The sequence below is a fragment of the Stegostoma tigrinum genome, chromosome 17 (assembly GCF_030684315.1).
Source record: "Stegostoma tigrinum isolate sSteTig4 chromosome 17, sSteTig4.hap1, whole genome shotgun sequence".
NCBI lineage: Eukaryota > Metazoa > Chordata > Chondrichthyes > Orectolobiformes > Stegostomatidae > Stegostoma > Stegostoma tigrinum.
This window is the reverse complement of record NC_081370.1, coordinates 15,121,920-15,144,174: the sequence shown is the minus strand read 5'-3', so window position 1 is coordinate 15,144,174 and position 22,255 is coordinate 15,121,920. Positions and strand designations below refer to the sequence as shown.

Here is a 22,255-nt window from a genome sequence, read left to right as displayed (position 1 = left end):
GTGAAGGGCAGTGGGAAACCAGAGGATTTGGAAGCCTACAATGATAAACAGGGCAACAAAAAAAGAAGATTAAATGTGAGGATAAACTAGCCAGTAATATAAAGGAGGATTGTAAGAGCTTGTTTACACATATAAAGGGCAAAAGTTGACATTGGAAAATGACGGTGGAGAGATAGTAGTGGGGAACAAGGAAATGATTGAGGAACTGAACTGTTACTTTGCTTCGTGGTGGAATACACAAGTAATATCCCAAAAATTCCAGAGAGTCAGGGGACAGTATGGTGGCCATCGCCAAGGAGAAGGTGCTAGAAAAACTGATTGGCCTGAAGGTGGACAAATAACCTGGACCAGATGGACGACATCCCAGAGTTCTAAAGGTGATTGCTGAAGAGATAATGGAGATGTCAGTGGTGATCTTTCAGGAATCGCCAGAGTCAGGGAGGGTCCCAGAGGAAAATCGCTAACGTGACACCCCTGTTTAAAAAGGGAGTAAGGCAAAAGAGGTAAGAAGAATAGAGGTATGGCCTCTTTTCTAAATGGGGAGAAAATTCAGAAATCTGATGTGCAAAGAGACTTGGGAGTTTTAGTCCAGATTTGCTCAAGGTAAACATGCAGGTTGTGTCAGTAGTTAGAAAGGCCAGGTCATTGAGTATACTTAAGACAGAGACATAAGGTTCTTGATTGTCAAAGTTACGGGGAGAAAGCTGGAGAATGGGGTTGAGAAACTTATCAGCCATGATTAAATGGTGGACTAAAATCGATGGGCTGAATGGCCTAACCACTGTTCCTATGTCTTATGGTCTTTCTGTTCTTAAAAGGGAAAAACATGCTTGACCTGATCCTTACCAATTTGCCAGCTGCAGATGCATCTGTCCATAACAATATTGGTAAGAACGATCACCGCACAGTCCCGCCTCCAGACTGTGACTAACTCCATTGTGTTATGTGGCACTACCACCGTTCTAACTGGGACAGACTTTGCACAGATCGAGCAACTCAAGACTGGACATTTATGAGGCACTGTGGGCCATCAACAGCAACAGAATTGTACTCCAGCACAGGACTGCCATCAAGCAAGGGGATCAACCTTAGTTCAATGGAGAGTGCAGGATGGCATGCCCGGAGCAGCACTAGGCATACCTGAAGATGAAATGTCAACCTGGTGAAGCCACCAAACAGGACTACTTGCACGCTAAACAGCATAGGCAGCAAGTGAAAGACAGAGCTAAGTGATCCCACAACTAATAGATCTGATCTAAGCTCTGTGTCCTGCCACATTCAGTTATGAATGGTGGTAGACAATTAAACAACTCATTGGAGGAGGAGCGTCCTCAAATATCCGGATCCTCAATGATGGAAGAGCCCAGCATATCAATGCAAAAGATAAGGCTGGACCATTTGCAGCAATCTTCAGCCAGAAGAACCAAGTGGATGATCCATCTTGGCCTCCTCCAGTAGTTCCCAGCATTACAGATACCAGTCTTCAGCCAATTCGATTCACTCCACGTGATATCAAGAAATTGTTGGCGGCACTGGACACTGCAAATGCTATGGGCCCCTTCAAAATTCTGGCAATAATACTTAAGACTTGTGCTCCAAAACTTGCTACTCCCTTAGCCAAGCTGTTCCAGGACAGTTACAACACTGGTATCTGCCCAAAAATGTGAAAAGTTTCCCTCAGATGTCTCATACATAAATGGCAGGACAAATCCAACCTCACCAGTTACTGCCCCATCAGTCTCCTCTCAATCATCAGTAAAGTGATGGAAGGTGTCATCAACAGTGCTATCAAACAGCACCTGCCTAGCAATAACCTGCTCAGTGATGGCCAGTTTGGGTTCCGCCAGGGCCACTCAGCTCCTGACCTCATTACAGCCTTGGTTCAAACATGGACAAAAGAGCTGAATTCCAGAGGGTAGGTGAGAATTAAAGCCCTTTACATCAAGGCAGCAATTGACTGAGTGTATCAAGGAGCACTGGCAAAACTGGAATCAATGGATATCAGTGGGAAAACTCTCCATTGGTTAGAGTAATACCTGACACTTAGGAAAATGGTTATGGCTGTTGGAGGTCAGTTATTTCAACTCTAGGACACCCCCACAGGAATTCCTCAGGGTAATGTCCAAGGCCCAACCATCTTCAGCAGCTTCATCAATGACCTTCCCTCCATCATAAGGACAGAAATGTGGATGTTCGCCAATGATTGTACAATATTCTGCACTATTCTTGACTCCTCAGACACTGAAACAGTCCATGGCTAAATGCAACAAGAGCTGGACAATATTCATGCTTGGGGCTGACAAGTGGCAAGTAACATTTGCACCACACAAATGTCAGCATATGACCACCACCAATAAAAGACAATCTAACCACTACCCCTTGGCATTCAATGGTGTTACCATCATGTAATTCCCCACTGTCAACATCCTAGGAGTTATTAATGATCAGAAACTCACCACATAAATGCAGTGGCTAATATATAGGATGGGTTGAAGGGCTAAAAGTTTAATGATGTTCGACAGCTGCATGAGAAAATAGAATGTATAGGATGGGAAAGTTAATGATGATTCCCAATAAGCTGCATGACCTTGAATGAGTCCTGAAAACATTTCTTTGTAGGCTGAAGACGATATCTGCAACTTCTTTTTTCATAGCTGTGTTTTCTGCAATAGCCAGCAGTTTGGTCTCTACATCTGCTCTTCTCTGTGCTGGCTGTTTGTTACACTGTATAAGAGAGAGACACTCATTCCAAGACACTGGACTTAACCTCGGACCTGGATCGCAAAACAGTGCCAGGAACAATCTCAGCCTCCGGGCCGTCAATCGAGGGGTCTCTGATGGGCAGAAGGGCGTGACCCTTATTTCATTTCCCTCAGCTTTTCATTATTTTTCATTTACTTAATAAATGTTCCTTTCTTTTCTTTGTCTTTTATTATTACTCAATAAATGTTCATATTCAAACAAATTGTTGTTGTTGAGCCTTCACTTAATTATATTTAACAAAATCCACAAAGAACTGTTTGGGTATAGTCTGTGATCCAAGATAGCTGTAACAGCAGCTCAGAGGCTGGGAAAACTGCAATGAGTAACTCACCTCCTGACTCCTCAAAACATGTCCACCATCTACAAGGCACAGGTCAGGAGTGTGATGGAACACTCCCCACTTCCTTGGTTGAGTGCAGCCCCAACAACACTCAAAAAGCTTGACGCCATCCAGAACAAAGCAGCCCACTTGATTGGCTCTACGTCCACAAGCATCCAATCCCTTCACCACCAATGCTCAGTAGCAGCACTATCTACAAGATGTGCTGCAGAAATTCATCAAAGATCCTCAGACAGCACCTTCCAAACCCACAACCACTTCCATCTAGAAGGACAAGGACAGCAGATACATGGGAATACCACCACCTTCAAGTTCCTCTCCAAGCCACTCACCATCCTGACTTGGAAATATATCATGTTCCTTCACTTTTGGTGAGTCCAAATGCTGGAATTCACTCCCTAATGACATTGTGGGTCAATCAATACCAGGTGGACTGCAGCATTTCAAGAAGGCAGCTCACCCCCATCTTCTTAAGTGCAACTGGAGATGGGCAATAAAAATGCTGGCCAGATGGCAATGCCCGCATCCCAGAAAATGAATTTAAAGAAAAACTGCATTTCCCATTGCTAACTTACCTCATCTGTCCACCCCTGGACACTATGGGCAATTTAACATAGTCAGTTCACCTAACCTGGACATCTTTGGACGGTGTAGGAAACTCACACAGACAGCTGCCCAAGGGTGAAACTGAACCTGCTAAAGCAATTACTGCAATGCACCTTACTGAAATTAAACACTTCAGTGGTGGTGCAATGCAGTGGAGGGATTTAGGTTTTAAGTTTATTATTGGGATGATCAAACTTTGTCCAGCGTCGAGCTTCCTGAGTGTTGCTGAAGACACACCTATTAAGTCAAATCAATTGATAGTGTTGCTTCACACTCCTGACTTACTACTTAAGATGCACAAGCTTGGAGAAGTTAAGACCTGAGCCGTCAGTAAATAACCTCCAGCTTCAGATCTGCTATAGCAGCTATGGAATTGATGAGGAGAGAATTGGGAGCTGGAGCAGTAAGAAATCAGGAAACCTGGGGAGAAATGAAATTGAAATCCAAGCCTAGGGCCCATCACTCATCCGAGAAAAAAAATGTTGGGAACTACAGTGTGCCTGGGTGGGTCAGGGTTTGAAAAAGTATAGTAGAAGTCAAACTGTGACTTCACAGAAAGACTGAGTTGGTTGACTAGTGAGCATCACTAATGTATTTCTTTACTCCACGGTTAGGGGTTAGTCTCAACTGGGGAATTAGAAATTCCAATTAAGTTAAAATAAGGAATGAGTAAAACTTTGTTTCCTGGCTTTAATGATGGTGTACAGAGTACAAAAGCAAGGAATTTATGTTAAATCTGTATAAAACTAAAGGATACAGATTTAAGTTAACTAGCAAACGAAGCAGTGGATACATGGAGCAAGCAGCAAGTGGTTAGGGGCTGGAATGCATTGACCAAGACTTTTAAAATGGAATTGGATTGTTGAATTGAAAAGGAAGAACATACAGGGTAACAGGGAGAAGCTTGGGTTGATGTGTGTGTGTTTATATGTTTGTGGAGGTGAATGGGGTGAGACGTAATCTGCTCCTTTAGAGAACCAGTACAAAAATTTTGATCAAATGTCCTCATTCTATCCTATAACCATTCTGAGATGTGCCTAGTTTGGTTATATTCCTGGTCAGTGGTCACCTTAAGACATTGACACGGCATTGGTCAGGCAGGCACAGACGGAAACTTTAATGACACCATTCCATGGAGGTCAGTGGTTGCTCCTGTTGGATAGTTATTTCCCTTCTCCTCCATTATGGAGGTAATGTTTATGGTTCTGTGCAGTGGGGAAACTTTCACTCCTGTCATTTGTTGTGACATCTATCTTTGCACATTAAGCACTGTCAGCTTGTCAACTTCGGTCTACCAGTGTGGTTCAAATGTGTGGTTTTATTACCTATCTCCCTAACTGTTCTCAAACTGAGTGGCTTGATCAAGCCATTTCAGAGGGCAGTTTAGAGTCATTACTGTGGGCCTGGAGTCAAATATAGGCCAAGTCGAGAAAGGATGGCAGATATTCTTTCCTGACAGACAGTAATGAACCAGACAGGTTTTTACAACAATCAATATTGTTTGACATGGCCATCATTACTGAGGCCAACTTTATATTCCAGATTTATTAATTAATTAGACCACCTACCAGCTATCAGGATGAGATTTGAACATATGTCGCCAACACATTCACCCTCCAGATTACAAGTGTTGCTACACCACCCTCTTATGGTGGTATGATTATGCCACTCGTTAGCCAACTGGTATGGAGACAATGTGAACCATCATCCCATAAAAGAATGTGATTCCTGATCCTGTGCTTATTATTCTTAGGTGTTATGACATCTGAAAAGAGAATTGAAGACATTCAAAGAATACCCGTATTTAAATAAACTTATTAATACACCATAAAAAGTTTATTTGTCACAAGAATAAAAAGAGAATACATGGGCACACGGCTGTCAATGAAATGGAACTAGTCCTAACTCAGTGAAATTTTTCTTTTATTCTGACATCACAGTTCCGTGTAAATCATAAAGATAACACACAAAGTGTCAAAAACAAATATTACAACACAACTAGAACACAGAAAAAGGCAAGCCAATAATTGTATAAATCAATTTTAAGTGTCATTTTGTAATCCCAGGAGGATTTCTAATCATCTATGCCAACCCTAATCCCTGACGGAGCAGCATAACCAGGAACTCTGTCTACTATGTCAGCGCAATGGAACAGCACAGTTGGCACAACTATCAATGATCCAGACTTCCTCAGGCATATCAAGAGACTTGAACATGCTTTATGGAAAACATTTTCATCTTGCCTTCAAATATATTTTTTGGCCGCAAGCTGCTGCTTTTAAGGTCAAAATATAACAAAAATAACAACTTAAAGCTTAACATTTTCACAAAAGTCCTTCATGACTTTAGCTGATTACTGTACAACAAATGTTGGATGCTAGCATTAGAAAAGTATTAATGGCAATGAAAAATAGTTTGGGTTGTCCTCTAGAAATTATAGTGCTCATGAGGTAATCAACATTAGGCACGATATCAACATACACATATTGCATTGGCTCCAGTGAAAAAAATCTTCACCTGTGAAAACACAAAACAAAATGAGGAAATTACTATTGAATATCACTGAACCAGAGTTGTCTTCATATCGAAGGTTTTTGGAAGAAGTCAATGAGCCCTCTGATGTAAGCTGCTACCACAGGCTGATTTCATATGATCCTATCTTTCAGCTGCTTTTTCTACAACATTCAAGTAATTATCTGGTACCTTTTTAAGTGCTTGGTCTGTACTTGTGTAAGTACATTGAACCATCTCTTGAAAAATCTAATCACATGATGTCATGATGACATCACTGGCCATTTTGGAAGGAAACAGTTTAGTTTAACTTTGCTGCCTTTGGAGTAAACATCACCTTAAAAAAGCTTCTTCATTTGTCAAACACCTTGGCCTCCTGGTGCTTCTTGAAATATAACACTAGTGGTAAAATTAGTTTTCCAGCTAACAACAGACAAGCCACAGTGGATCAGAAACCTCCTTTGATTCCTGCCTGAGCTGCTGATTCATTATCACCATATTTGTGCAGCTGCCTGGGAACAAGAACCACGCCATCCACATTTAACACAGATATATTCTAACATTTTCAATCATGCGAAACTTTCACAAGAAAATATTTCTATTAATCTGATGCCATCTAGTGCTTAGCTGCATTTCATGAGATAGAGTTTTAACCTGCCAGCCAAGAGTAATATTGACCTGACGGATGAAACACAAACTTCTCCATTTTCACTTCTACTTAATTCAGACCAGTGGGTGAAAAGCCAAAATCTTTAGAATTCAATTTAAATTGATAAACAATCTATCCAAGATAACCACGTTATTCTTTCCAGAAACACAGATGAATCCATCAAATCCTCTTATTAATTCAAATCTTTCTTTTATAACTCACAGAATTCCCTCCATGTAGAAAGAGGCCATTTGGCCCAGCGCATCTGCAGTGACCCTCCAAAGAGCATCCCACTTCACCTTTTACCATGGCTAATCCACCTAGCCTGCACATTCTGGACTGTGGGAGGAAACCAGAGCACACAAAGGAGACACGGGGAGAATGGGCAAACTCCACACAAAGAGCCACCTATTGGTGGAATCAAACCTGGGTTCTTGGTGCTGTGAGAGAGCAGTGCTAACCACTAAGCCACTGTGCCACCCATTGGGCTTATTCTTGGTGTTTACCTTTTGCTGGGTAATTATTTACCAAGACCCCTAAAACAACACATAGAACTTCAGCTGTAGAGTTATCATTACCATTGACTTTCTCAAACATTTTACTTTATCTTCCCAGTAATCATATTTACGTAGTGTGCGCATATACAGCAGACATTAACTTTAACAAATTAACTTAATACTGCACTCCCAATGAAAGAAGACACCAAAGCACTTCTCAGAGCCATCAGCCGAAAGAAGGTGACATTGGCTTAATTTTAGCCTGAAGACCAGTTCCGTGCAGTGTTGTAGGGGACAGTATGTCTGTTAGGAAAGACAGCAAAAAAGTTGGCCAGACATGTAGAGTTTAAAAAACATCTTCAAGAACAAGAGGGAGGTAGAGAGGATTTATCATTGGTGCCTCTTGTCTACATGCTATCTCAGGTGATTACCAATTTTCTAAAGGTAAATATTAGGAAGAGTAAAGTTATTGTAATTGGCTCACACCACCATCTCCATGTGCCTATTGTGAGACTGGGAAGAATGAGTTTCCTGAATATCCAACAGAGTTTGAATGCAGGGCTATCTTTACCTTTTCTGAGGTCCAAGGAAACGGCAGGTAACTATTAACATGAGAACAGCAAGAATCCATTAAACTGCTGTAGGGCAGTGGAAACAGTCCATTAAATAGGAAGAGGGCAATACAGAGATTCCATTCCATTGTCCATTACGCAGTGAGCAGGCTGTGGTGAGACCATTGAACAGTGTAAAGGTGACAACAGTCCACTAAACAGTGCAAGAATTTAATAAGCAGTATGAGACCATATTGAATAGCGTAAGAGTCTATTAAATGGTATGAGAGTCTATTAAACAGTGCAGGCATGGTGGAGTGGGGTTATGAAAAAGTGTACATAAGCCTCACTGGGTGAGCATGCTGGGAATCAAGCTCACTATTCCCAGACTCATCATAAAAGTTAAAGATATTTTAATAAATGCACAAAATTCCTCAGATACTTGTCTTTTTGACATAGGTTGACAGGTAACACGAACCAAGTTTCTGTACTTAACAGGGATTACTACATTAATAGATTTTCATTAAAGGTAAACAATTATAAACCATTGCCATTTACCTTGGCTGATTAAAACCCTCTCTTATAAAACACTCTCTACCCACACAGATAGACACAAGGCAGTCATAGGTGTTAAGGGTGGAGACAAAGGCTGAGAAGGTCATTCAATGGTCCTTGTCCACAGGGATCACTGAGATGATTCTTTTAGCTTGTCTGCTCCTTGATCTTCCTTCTCCACATTCCTTTATGCTGCAGAAGGCACAGGCTGGAACTAAAGGTAAGCCCTTCTGATTGTAAGCAATTTAAGACTATATGCATTTTGTAATCACGCTCTTCAACTGTTTCCCAACATATCAGGTAATTCTAGAGCTTATGTCTCTGTGAAGTCCTTGTCAAATATTGCACATATTCTGTGGCAAAATATTTGGGACCAAGGTATACAAGATGGTAATCTGTTGAAATAAAATCTCCCAGATGGAGTTATGAAGGTACTAATCCAATGGCAGCTGCCAGGATCCATTGAAAATTTGGCTTTTTGATAGGTTATCTAAATACTGGTTACTTGTGGGTATACAGTGGGTTTCTCTCACCACTGCCTTTTTGAATGATGTAATGTCAACAGAAATTGAAGCAGTGTGTTTATGGTTAGGTACCAACACCATGCCTGAGCACTATTTTGTTGGTTTCACAACTAGGGAAATTACTCAGCAAATTACTTTTCAATTGCTTCATTAAGAGGTTTAGAATCTTCCTGGGTGAATAGAACCCTTATGTCTTTGGATTAGATTTAATATCTTTCTTCAAGCTAATGCTGTATTCAATGTTACATTATTCAATGTAATTAAATAATTTAAGGTATTTCATTTTAAAACGGATCTTTAGCTTCTACTGTTCAACCTTGTGAATAAGATTGAGGCCAAGACATGTCTTCCTACTCAATTGTGAAGTACATATAGGTTATTTGCTATTTTGTTTTGGCCATGTTGGAGAGTTGCTTAAAACACACAGTTCTTGCCTATTAGACAAAGTGCTTGCCCTATTGTCAGCTGTAAACAGTGTTTTGTTAATCAGCTCACTATCTGATAATAAAGTGATGCCTGTCCTGGTGTCTAATGTGAAATTCATGGCATGACCGTTGATATAAAGCTCAGCTTTCCAAAATATAAGCCCTGGATCACTTGGTTCCTTGAGGAAAACTTTAGATTGATTCTTCTGTTGCAGGCTGTGTTCTGACTCAATTGGGAAAAGTACACCAAAAATCAAGCACTAGTATTCCACAAGCCATCATGAATGTGTAACTAACAAATTAAACACCACGTTGATGAATTTGCCTGACAGACTGCTATTCAGGACAAAAACAAAACAAAATACCAGGTTTCAGTATTAAGCAGTTAGCCCTGCTGCCTCACAGCACCAGGACTCAGGCTTGATTCCAGCTTGGGTGACTGTATGGAGTTTGCACATACGGCCCATATGTCAAAGGGTCAGTGCAGGTCTGATGGGCCAAATGGCCTCCTTCAGCACAGCAGGGATTCTATGATCTATCATTATGGATTGCATTGCTGTCCTGTCAGTCATATTTGGAGCAAATGGTAACTGCCCAAACATCTATTGTCAAGCACTTCACTGGGATCATGTTGTTTCTTTTTGGTTATTGATGCTTAGACTATGGCAATAAACCTCCTCAATGCTTACAGTCACAGAGGTCGCTTGCATCAACAAGGAACTAGAAGCTACCTCTGCCCTGGAAGCTCACCATCTTTGCAGTGTGGCAGTGATGGTAAAGGAGAAAGATGGCAAGCGTTGCTTAGCAGAATTAAAGAAGATATCATTAGTGTCTTCAACAACAGCCAGTCTTTCCATCTTGTTTAAATAAGGGTGAGAATTTCTGAATATAGAGATCATACAAGCATAAGCTACCAGGAAACAGTTATTTACCTGCACCACTTTATAGTGATGCTTGCCTACAATTTGTGTAGTTTAGCTTTTCTATTGAAAAAGATTAAAGTTCCAGATCGGTGTCACCCAGGATTCAGCAAACCCAATGGAACCTCACAAATCTATAGACAAGCATTAATACTGGTATCCAGAAACAAGACCATAAACTGGTTGGCATGTGTGAAGAATGTACCTGCTAGTTGATACTGACCTTGAAACCATTGTTTTTAAATACTGTGTAATCTTCACTAGCGTAGAGTAAAGAGCTGACTTCAAGTAGGTTGTAAACTGTCTTTTTGGAGTAATGCAGTTTCCTAGCACTTCTGGCTTTCACAAGTATGGGTTGTATGGAGGTTCAAGACAATCCACTCTGACAGTAAACCTTCATGGCTGGCTATCTCCTAGTTGTATCTATCATCCTCTGGTGCTGTTTAGCAGCCATTGGAGTGACTTAATAACAACTACTTATGTAGTATGTCAAACATAGCAAACCATTCTAATCGATGTTGTCAAGCAAAATATGATGGCAAACCATGAAGAGACATTAAGGAAGATTACTAATTCATGGCTGAATGTAGTTTTTAAAGTGCATTTTAGGGCGGAGTCGATGGTCTAGTGATATTATCACTGGGCTATTAATCCAGAGACCTAGGTAATATTCTGGGGACCCTGGTTTGAATCCTGCCACAGCAGATGGTGGAATTTGAATTCTATACAAAAAAAATTGAATTAAGTGTCTAATGAGTTCATTGTCAGCAAAACCCATCTGGTTCATTAATGTCTTCTAAGGAAGAAAACTGTCATTCTTACCTGATCTGGCCTACATGTGACTTCAGACCAACAGCAATGTGGCTGACTCGTAGTTGTCTTCTGGGCAATTAGGGATGGGCAATAAATCCCCTGCTAGCCAGTGACACCCTCATCCTGTGATGAATAAAAAATCTTGAAGACTGAGGCCTTAGCAGTACAAGTGACAGCAATCACTGATATAGTGATTACAATTGGGATGTTAAAACATGAATGTGTACTTCAAAATTAAGGCATTGCATAACTGGGGGCCCATTGCATGTTAACAAATACATGGGGTGATGGATTAATAGGACTTGATGCAATTTAGACCACAGGAAGCAAAACTCAAGGTTGCACAAGAGTTGTGCTGATCCAAATAGTATCTGCAGTAAACAGCTAAAATACTCTTATAGTTGCTTGGGAAGGTGCCATTAGGGTATGGAGAGGTGTTGACAGTGGAGGAAGAATGGACCAAGGTGTCCCAGAGTGAACAATCTCTGTGGAAAGCTAACTAGGAAGGGGAGGGGAATACATCTGGTGGTAGCATCTTGGTGGAGATGACAGAAGTGATGGTTGATAATCCTCTGAATGAGGATGCTGGTGGGATGATCGGTGAGGACCATGAGAACCCTATCGCTGTTGCGAGAGGGAGGACAGGGGGTGAGGGCTGAAGTGCAGGAGATGGGTCGGACCCAGTTGAGGGCCCTGTCAACAATGGATGCCAGGGAGTTCTTAGTTGAGGAAGAAGCAGGACACTTTGGAGGCTCCCTTGTCAAAGTTGGCATCATCAGAACATGTGCAATGGAGACATAGGAACTGGGAGAATGGTACAGAGTCTGCAGGAAGTAGGGTGTATAGTCAAGGTAACTGTAGGAATTAGTTGGTTTGTAGTGATATTAGTGGCCAGTGAATCCCCAGAAATCGAAACAGAGGAGTCAAGGAAGGGAAGGGAGGTGTCAGAGATGGACCAGGAGAAGGACAGAGTGGGGTGGAAATTGGAAACAAAAAATATATTAATTTTTCCAGTTCCGGATGAGAGCTCCGATGATGTCACCAATGTACCGGAGAAAGGGTTGTCAGTGGGGACCAGAGTAGGACTTGAACAAAGAATATTCCATGTACACCACAAAGAGACAAGCATAACTGGCCCATAGTTACCCCTCCGAACTGAAGGAAGTGGGAGTAGTTAAAGGAGAAGTTGTTCAAAGTAAGGACAAGATTGACCAGGCAGACGGAGGCTGGTGGTGGATGAGGTTCAGGCCTTTTTTGCAGGAATATGTGGAGAGCCCTGAGATGAACCAGATGGTGGAGAGGTAAGGTAAAGAGGAGGTGGCAGGAGCCTGCAAATATAAAGTGTCAGAAGAATTGCAGGTGTAAGTGAGAAGGGACTGAACAAGGGGAGGAAAAATATGACAAGGTAAGAAGAAATGAGTTCTGTGAGGCAGGAGCAGGCGGAAACAACAGGTCTTCCCAGGCAGTCCTGTTTGTGGATTTTGGGAAAGAGGTAAAAGTGGGCTCTGCAGAGTTGGGGGTCTGTGAGCTTAGTAGTAATGATGGATGGAGATTCCCAGATGAAACGAGATTAGCGATTTAATTGGTGACCTTGGTAACAAGTGGAAGTATGTTTAATTTATGCTAGAGAGTAGTGGGATGCGCACTTGTAGCACAGTGTTGCTGTCTTTACCTCTGAGTTGGAGGCATGGATTCAAGTCCTACCTGCTACAGAGATGTGGGATATAGGGTGATGGTTTATTCCTCTTGCCTTGTTTGTGTCAGATTGCACTCTTTAATTCTGCAGAAGAATCATGGTTGATCCAAAACATTAGTTCCACTTCTCTCTTCACAGATGGTGCCAGTTTCTCCAGCAATGCCTGCTGTTCTTTCACAAAATGTGACTGGTGTTGTGACAAGTGTGGTTGTTGTGACATGGAAACACAACAGAAGAGATGGTACTTATTCACTGACGTCAGTTGGTGGTGCTGTACCATGATGAAGACGTTCAGGAACTTTTGTCCACATTTCCAGTAAATGAACTTCACTGAAATGAGATAAATCAGCTCAAATATTGGAAACAGTTCATGACAGTTAGCATAGTGTTTTATTATAGGAATACAGGTAAATGTCCTACTACATTAATAGGGTAGAAGAATCACATAAAATGGAGTTTTGAAGGCCATCAAGAATTTTAAAGATGGTATTTTAAGAGGGTGTTATCAGCTCTGTTTGGGTGTCTCTGGATACCAAGGTTGTAAATCTGTAGTTGACCTCCTGACATAACCTTTAATGAAAAGCCATTGCCCTGAAACTTTAACTCTCTCTTTATAGTTGTTGCTTGATTTATATTTTTGAATTTTGTTTTCGCTTTATATTTTCAGCATTGACTTAATTTTGCCTTTTAGAAATCCATATTTGATCACTTGATTAAATCAGAGTTGTTCTCCATGTTTTCTACTTGTGACAACAATATGATCGTCTTGATATTCAAGTCAGTGTGTTTCTGAGAGCTTTATTTTACCTGTGCTATAAACAGCAGCATACTGAGCTGTAAATCCAGGACGGTCTGGTGTCCCAGGATGATAGAACTCAACCATAAGTGCCTTTCCATCTACTATAAATGCTGGTGTTGTTTTACAAATCTTTGCTTTGAAGATGGGAGGTCCTTCAGCAACATCACGAATAAGCAAATATGCTTTTGCACATTGGTCAGATTCTTCAAGGTTGTGAGCAGTAACTCTCAAAAGAATCTATTAAAGAACATCAACAATAGTAACATCTTTATATCTTTTCATAAAAATATGCAACTAAAATGACCTTCTAATTCTTAGTTCCTGATTTGCCAAGAATACAAAATACAATGGATTTCACACTGTCAGTTGTGACTGACTCAGTTGGTAGAACTTTTGCCTCTGAATTGAAAGAGTTTGTGTTCAAATCCCATTCATGATTTGAAAATGAAAAATCAAGATTGACATTGCAGTGCTGAGGGATTGCTACACCGCTGAAGGTGTCCTTTTGCAGATGTTACTTTAAACTGTATGGTCTCTCAGGTGGCTGGAACAAAAATACTGTGGCAATGTTTCAGAGAAAGTAGGGAAGTTATTCCCCAGCGTCCTGGCCAATACTTATCCATCAATCAATATCAAAAACTGATTATCTGACCATTATCCCATCGCTGTGGCAGTTTGCTGTGCACAATTGATGCCTATGTTTCCAATATTAGAACAACAGCTACACTTCAAAAGAAGTGAATTGGCTCTAAAGCACTCTGATACATCAGGGGTCTGTGAAATGCTCTAAATAAATCAATCTTTCCTTTTGTTTTAGTCCTTTGATGTTGGCCTGCATTGTCGAAGGACGATGGAAGATTGTGACCAGTGTCTGCAATTTCTACCAATACATATCTTAGCAACCTTGGCAGCATTTCATTCAAATCAGGCAATACACTGAATTTAAGTCATGCCAAGCTTTCTACTACTATCTCTACATTGCTTTTCTAAAACCATTGATCCAGCATCTCATACCTTGGGTAAAGTACTCCAAAACATGTACATGGAATAGTGTAGGTTAGATGGGTTTCAGATTGGTATGACAGGTCGGCACAACATCGAGGGCCGAAGGGCCTGTACTGTGCTGTAATGTTCTATGTATTCCTTTAGTGCATCAGTTATTTTAAAATCTCCATTTCTACCTTTAATTGTTCTCACCTTTCCTCTGACCATCCTTTTTCTGTTAATATAGAAACACAGCAGCAGCAAGATGCCATTTAGACCCTTGAGTCCGTTCCACTTTAATGTGATCATTGCTGATCTATGGCAAAACTTATAAACTATCCTCCACCCCAAATCATTCAGCACCATCTCAGAGTATAAATTAATAACTGACCTAACAATAACTGCTATTTAACAACAGTATTCCAATTTTCTACCAATTTTAAATACTGGAAATCTATCTATTTTAGTACAATACCTTTTCTTACCTTTTTCAGTTTTTTTCTCTTTTTTTTACAGTCTACGTTGTATTATCAAGCTGACATCTACCATACATATTTTTCCTGCTTCATCCCACTCTCTAACTTCTTTCTCGTCTAGGCTATAGCTTTTGTTGTCCCTTCCTTGCACCTTGGAATATTCCTAGAATCACCTCCTCCACAGCTCCATCTTATAACTGCCAACTTACTCATGCCAATTCCCTCAACTGACTGAAATGATCCTTTTTCTAGGTAAATATTTTTACTCTTGGTTGCTCCTTGTTCTTATTGTTATTTAACTTAAATCTTCTCAGTAACTTGCCTCAAATTTACTACTCTATCTTCTTCAAAAGATTTTCTAACCTAAAAGATACAACAAAGCATATGGTGTTTTGGCTTTCATTAACAGGGGGATCGAGTTTAAGAGCCGCTAGGTTATGCTGCAGCTCTACAAACCCTGGTGAGACCACACTTGGAATATTGTGTCCAGTTCTGGTCGCCCTATTATAGGAAAGATGCGGAGGCTTTGGAGAGTGTGCAAAGGAGGTTTACCAGGATGCTGCCTGGACTGGTGGGCTTGTCTTACGAGGAGAGGTTGACTGAGCTCAGACTTTTCTCTCTGGAGAGAAGCAGGAAGAGAGGTGACCTGATCGAGGTGTACAAGGTAATGAGAGGCATGGATAGAGTTGATACCCAGAGACTTTTCCCCAGGGCAGGATTGACTGCCACAAGGGGTCATAGTTTTAAGGTGTTGGGAGGAAGGTACAGAGGAGACGTCAGAGGGAGGTTCTTCACCCAGAGAGTTGTGAGCGCATGGAATAGTTTACCAGTGGTAGTCGTGGAAGCGGAGTCATTAGTGACATTTAAGCGACTGCTGGTCATGCACATGGACAGCAGGGAATGTAGGTTAGGTTATTTTATTTTTGGATTAGGAATATTCCACGGCACAACATCGTGGGCTGAAGGGCCTGTACTGTGCTGTACTTTTCTATGTTTTATGTTCTATATAAAGCTCCATAACATATCAATCATTTCACCTTCTCTGGTAGTCAAGGCATTTATACAGCCGGTCTAGTTGAGTTTCTGGTCAATTGGTGTTGCCCAGAATGTTGATGCTGCAGAAATTGTACTGATAATACCACTGAATGCTAAGGTGGTATGGTTAGATTTTCTCTTTTTGGAGAAAATCATTGCCTGCTAATTGTGTGGTACAAAGGCTCAGTGGTTAGTACCGTTGCCTCACAGTCTCAGGGACCCAGGTTTGATTCCAATATCAGGTGACTGTGTGGAGTTTTCAATCTCTCCTCATATCTCCATGGGTTTCCTCCAGGTGATTCATCGACTGCTCCAAGTGGTCCATTGTGCTTGTGCCGGCTCTCTGAAAGAGGCTTTATATTAGCTTTTTTTTGTTTTATTCTTTGGGGAGTGTGGGTGACTCTGTGTTTTGTAGATGGTGGACAGGCTTTGGAGTTATGTTTGATATCCACTGCCTCCACCAACAATTCACATTGTGGGCAGGGTGTACCATTAACAGGAGTACACAGAAAATCAGAAAAGCTTCTTTGTCAGCAGCTCCCAAACCCAAAACCAATTCCATCCAGAAGAACAAGACAGCAGATCCATGCCAACACTGCTTGCAAGATCTCCCCAAAGCAACCACCCTGATGTGGAACTGTAACACTCTCTCCTCACTAAACACTGGAATGCCCTAACAGCACTGTATAGATCATGAGATGAGTTGCTTACTGCAGAATTCATAGCCTCTGACCTGCTCTTGTAACTACAGTGTTCACATAGCTAGTTTAGTTCAATTTCAGTTTAGTCTTGTCAATGGTAACCTCCAGGATGTTGGTAAGATCCATCCACAATTTCCCGATATACCTGCAACTTTCTCCCCTTCACGTATTTATTCAGTAAGTATTCAAAAATTATTTATGAAATTATGTTGCTTCAGATAATGAATGATGGACTATAAATTATAGAAGAACAACAAATGACAAAATATGAACTTAATTTAAAATTTCTTGAAGAATACATTGCCTTTTTTCTTCAATATTATATATGTTTACCTTATGTCCCCAATGAGCTTGGATGAGCCAAATACAATTTGACTGTTCAAAACTGGAGTCAGAGCCTCGATAATCAATTTTACCTTTGTAATTTCCAGCTGATGTGGTCAACATTTCTGCACAATGAACTTGAAAATGAAAGTACAGAGAAATTAAGCAACTGACAAAAGAATGAATTTAAACATTTTTCCATGTAATTCAGAACAACTTGCAATAATATTTGGAACAAAATATTTACTAAATCGATACTTAGTACTGAATCCCTTTGCTTGTTTTGATTCATCAGTAAAAAGTGCAAGTAGCATTTTAAATTCAGAAGAGATTGCCGCTGGAGCTAGCTTGCCACAACTTCGCCTTCTTATGACTCTGATATCAGAATCAGAGCCTTCATAAACTGATAGGTGATCACGAAGGCAGGCTACAAATGGTCGAATATTAAAGTAATCAAATTCCAAGACAATCTGTTAAAAAAAATTGAGTTGTCAAATATTATTTTGTAATCAAAGACATTATAATTCATAATGACTGTATGATCGTAAAAGTAATCTCTTCACAATGTATGAAATAATGACAGCATCTTCACAGAACTAAGTTATCTTCTCCTAGAAAGTGTCTTGTCAGTGAAGTTTGATTTTGGGCGATCTAATGCTGTAAATCCATATGATTCCAAATGTTTGGGAAATTGGGAGCAGTTGAGCACTGTGTAGTAGGCCGTGAGCATTGTGAAGCAGAGAGGAGTGCAAAGCCATTCAGGATAAGTGTGAAGTAGATGAGGAGGAGTGTGTAGCAGCAGAGGACTACTGTGAAGTAGTCCAGGAGGGTATGGAGTAGATGGGAAAGAATGTGACGCAGTTATTTGATTTAAAATAAAAATATTGTCTTAGCCTACCATAGATTGCACTGATCTAGAAATTCAGGCAGCTGGTATAAATGTTCTTATTGGCAAATACTGCAAACAGTTTCATTTCTCTGAGGTATGCCATCACACCTTAGTATTACTGTTCAGCACCATTGAAATGGAGCCATATATTTAAAAGCAGAACTGAACAGCAGGATGGGGAAGAGTACAGAAAATAAGTGATGAGAAAACTTGTCAAAATGGTATCGGTGCATCAGTTATGACTGGCTCAATATTTCAGGCCAGTAGTGTACAAACTCACCAATCACTAATCTTATTGATTAATATAACTAGGTATTTGTGTGAATCTCTAACTATAGAATGCCTATCAGTGACAATAAAAACTTATGTTCTTATGTTCTTCTTCTCAGTGCCTGTAGAATCCAAGATAACAAAGTGTGGCCTGCTGTGTTCATCAAGCTCCACACTTTGTTATCTTCCTTCTGGAGACCAGTTGGCTTGATGTGTGATTTAGCCTGACAGAAATTTGCTGGGTTTTGCTGTGGTATTTCCTGACTTCATTCAAAGTTTCTTTCTTGAATACAATTTAAATGTTTTGTGCTATTGGACTCTGATTGATTTTGCACCAAATACAGTGTGTTGTTCTGCCTGCCATCTGTTCCACTATGTCATGAAAACAGCCTGTAGTAGATTGAAAGAGATGTGTCAGCATAGCACCTTCCAATAGAAGGAATGTGCCACAATTCAGTGCATACCAAAATTATTTTAGTCCTTTCACATAAATATCAGCTCTACGACATACACCCTGTGTTTTCATTCAGAACAAACGTAGGCCCTATATGTTAGCAACCACTGTGGATTCACACTTTACTGCATAAGACCATAAGATATAGGAGCAGATGTAGGCCATTTGGCCCACTGATCTTGCTGTGCCATTCGTTGAAATGATGGCTGATCTGATAACTCTCAATACTGTCCTGCTCATTCCTATAACCCATGATTCACTTATAAATTAAAAATCTATCTCAAACGTGACCATAGTTAATGACTCAGCCTTTGCAGACTTAGATTTAAATTTAGATTTAGATTTTATTGTCATGTGTATTCAAATACAAAAGTACAGGAGGACAGTGAAAAGTGTATCATGTTGCGACAAATGGCACCATATTAGGTACAAAGATACAAGGTACAAAAAAACTTAGGTATAAATAGTAAGAGACACAAGAGTGAAAAAGTTATTCACTACTTCATAGAATAATAGAAAAATAAGGAAATAGGGTAATAGTTACATTGAAATCTTTCATAGTTTAAACTAGGAAAATAAAGGAATAAGTTAAAAATTCAACAGTCTTTCATGAGCCCTCCACTCATCTTTCTCTCCAGGAGGCCTCAGCTGCCTGTTCTTGATATGCCACCACAGATACCATCGCTGCTGCTGAAACTGCTGCCTCTCCAAATTCCCTTGGTGCCTTGGGAGCATGCCCCAGCAGGATGCACTTGCACATCAAACCAAGATACCATTATGAATCACCAAGAGACTGGCCAATATATTGCCAAGAGACCAAGCGAAGTTTTACCACAGGGGAGGTGAGCACCAAGAGAAGGAAAACACCAAAAAAAAAGAAAAAAAAGTTGGAAAATGAGAAATAAACAGAAGGAGTGAAGGAAAACTGATTGGAACGCCCTAGTCTTGCTGCCATCTTGATGAGAGAGATAAATTTACTATCACCAAGTTTGCAGATGACACAAAAATAGGTGAAGGTCAAGTGGTGAGGATTACACAAACATCTGTAGAGTGATATAGACAGGTTAAGTGAGCGAGGAAGATCTTGGCAGTGGGAATATAATATAAGAAAAAATGAAAGTATGGACTTTGGTAGTAAGAATGGAAGAGCTGAATACTATTTAAATGAGGAAAGACTGCAAGAGACTACAGCATAGAGGTATTTTAGAGTCCTTGTGTATTAATCACAAAATGCTAGCATATGTGTTCCCAACTCTTCTATATTACTTGATATTTACCTTCAAGGTCTATTTTCTCCCTCTTTATTTGCTATTAGGCTAGGCGAAGTTTTACCACAGGGGAGGTGAACACCAAGAGAAGGAAAACACCAAAAAAAAGAAAAAAAGGTAGAAAAAGAGAAAGAAATGTGAAATAAACAGAAGGAGTGAAGGAAAACTGATTGGAACGTCCTAGTCTGCTGCCATCTTGATGAGAGAGATAAATTTACTATCACCAAGTTTGCAGATGACATAAAAATAGGTGAAGGTCAAGTGGTGAGGATTACACGGACATCTGTAGAGTGATATAGACAGGTTAAGTGAGCGAGGAAGATCTTGGCAGCGGGAATATAATATAAGAAAACATGAAATTATGGACTTTGGTAGTAAGAATGGAAGAGCTGAATATTATTTAAATGAGAAAGACTGCAAGAAACTATAGCACAGAGGTATTTTAGAGTCCTTGTTAATTAATCACAAAATGCTAGCATATGTGTTTCCAACTCTTCTATATTACTTGATATTTACCTTCAAGGTCTATTTTCTCCCTCTTTATTTGTTATTAGGCTATTTTTTTACTTGTTTTTTAAAATCTTTTCCGATCCTCTGGCTTACCATTAATCGTTGGTATTCTGCATATTTTTCTTCCAATTTGATACTACTCTTAACTTTCTTGGCTGACCATGATTGGTTTATCCCCTTTGTGAATCCTTCCTCACTACTATGATGAATCCTTCTTCCTCACTATCATGCAATAGTGTAAGGCAAGAAATGCAATAACGTTTGAGAGTTCCATCAGTAATTACAGTAATTTATTTTTTGTCACAAGCAGTTGGACATTTAACTTCCACACCTAAAGAAGAGAATTACTATGGGCCAAAAAGGGAACCTTCAATTCAATATTAAACAATATAAAGAACAAAGCTTAAGTATTAATAAATGTCAGACATACACAGCTTCTCCTATATCATAGGATATCTTTAGCTAGGCGTCAATATTCCTTCTGTTTATCAATTCACAGTACAGTTTTAAGCACAGTGTTACATAACCTTGTAGCCATATTTGGACACTGATTTCTCCTGAACTGCAAGCAGCAGAAACACAGGAATGGTCATCAGAAGTCATTGTCCCTGACTGCATTAATAGGGCCATAGCATCCGGATCAGCAACAATGATTTGCATTTACCTCATGCCTTTTGTGTAGGAAAAAAAACCCAAAGGTACTTCAAAAAATTGTACTCAGGCCAGAATGAGGAAATGAAACCGAAAAACAACATTAGATATGACGATTGCTGAACAAAATCGTAAGCAGAAGTGGGTTTTAGGGAGAAGGAATTGGAGAAGCCAAGAGGTTTAGTGAAGACATTAGGACTACCCATCTGAACTGGTCAATGGAGCAAAAGGATAGGTACATCCTTGCCATAATCACAGGGTACAATGGATGCCATGTGTGACCAATAGTGGATTGATGGAAAACTGTGTGCTTATGGCAGATGTTAATTAATATAACTGAAAATCAGGCTCAATGTAAAAATGTTCAAAGGGAATTGCAAGAAGGAATTAAGAGAAACATCAAGAGTGGGAGAAAAGACCTATAGCTAACAAAAAAAAATAAGTTTTCAATAATTATTAACAATTCCGTGATTCTATGTCTAAATTATAAAATGGTAACAAGAAAGATAAATGAAGCTAACAGGGACAAAAACTGGATTTACATATGAATACAGGGTGCATGGCTGAGGTAACAGTAATGCTTTGGAAAATAAAAACTGAAAGAACTGCGGATGCTGTAAATCAGGAACAAAAACACAAGTTGTTGGAAAAGCTGTGTGAAGAAAAAAATCAGAATTAACGTTTTGGGTGCGGTGACCCTTCCTCAGAACTGGATGTTTCTTCACAGATGCTGCCAGACCTGCTGAGCTTTTCCAGTAACTTTTGTTTTTGTTGTTGTTAATACTTTGGATGTATTTACTGAATAAGAAGATGCTATTTAAGTTTTAGTGAAAGAGGAAATAGTTCAGACACAATATGCATTTAAAATTGACAATGAGGAGGTATTGGGTAGACTGTCTGTACTTAAAGTTGTTAGAACACCAGGTTCAAATGATATGCACACAAGATGCAGAGGAATGTTAAGGTAGGTTGAGGAGGCATCATCTATAATTTTCCAATCCTCCTTTGATTCACGGATGGTGCTAGAGGACTGAAGAATTGGAA

The 22,255-nt window shown here is 40.0% G+C and overlaps 1 protein-coding gene across 1 annotated transcript in view; it reads right to left on the bottom strand.

Annotated features, from left to right (window-relative positions):
* Positions 1–5,537: 5,537 nt before the first annotated feature.
* LOC125459228 (uncharacterized) overlaps positions 5,538–22,255 on the bottom strand; it is a 119,030-nt gene continuing 102,312 nt past the window's right edge. The window contains exons 6-10 of the mRNA XM_059651987.1: positions 17,179–17,306; positions 13,658–13,886; positions 12,859–13,180; positions 11,164–11,277; positions 5,538–6,226 (exon numbers count right to left, since the gene is read on the bottom strand). Of these exons, the coding sequence (XP_059507970.1) occupies positions 12,915–13,180; positions 13,658–13,886; positions 17,179–17,306 (623 nt within the window). The 3' untranslated portion in view covers positions 5,538–6,226; positions 11,164–11,277; positions 12,859–12,914. The remainder of the gene's footprint in view (positions 6,227–11,163; positions 11,278–12,858; positions 13,181–13,657; positions 13,887–17,178; positions 17,307–22,255) is intronic.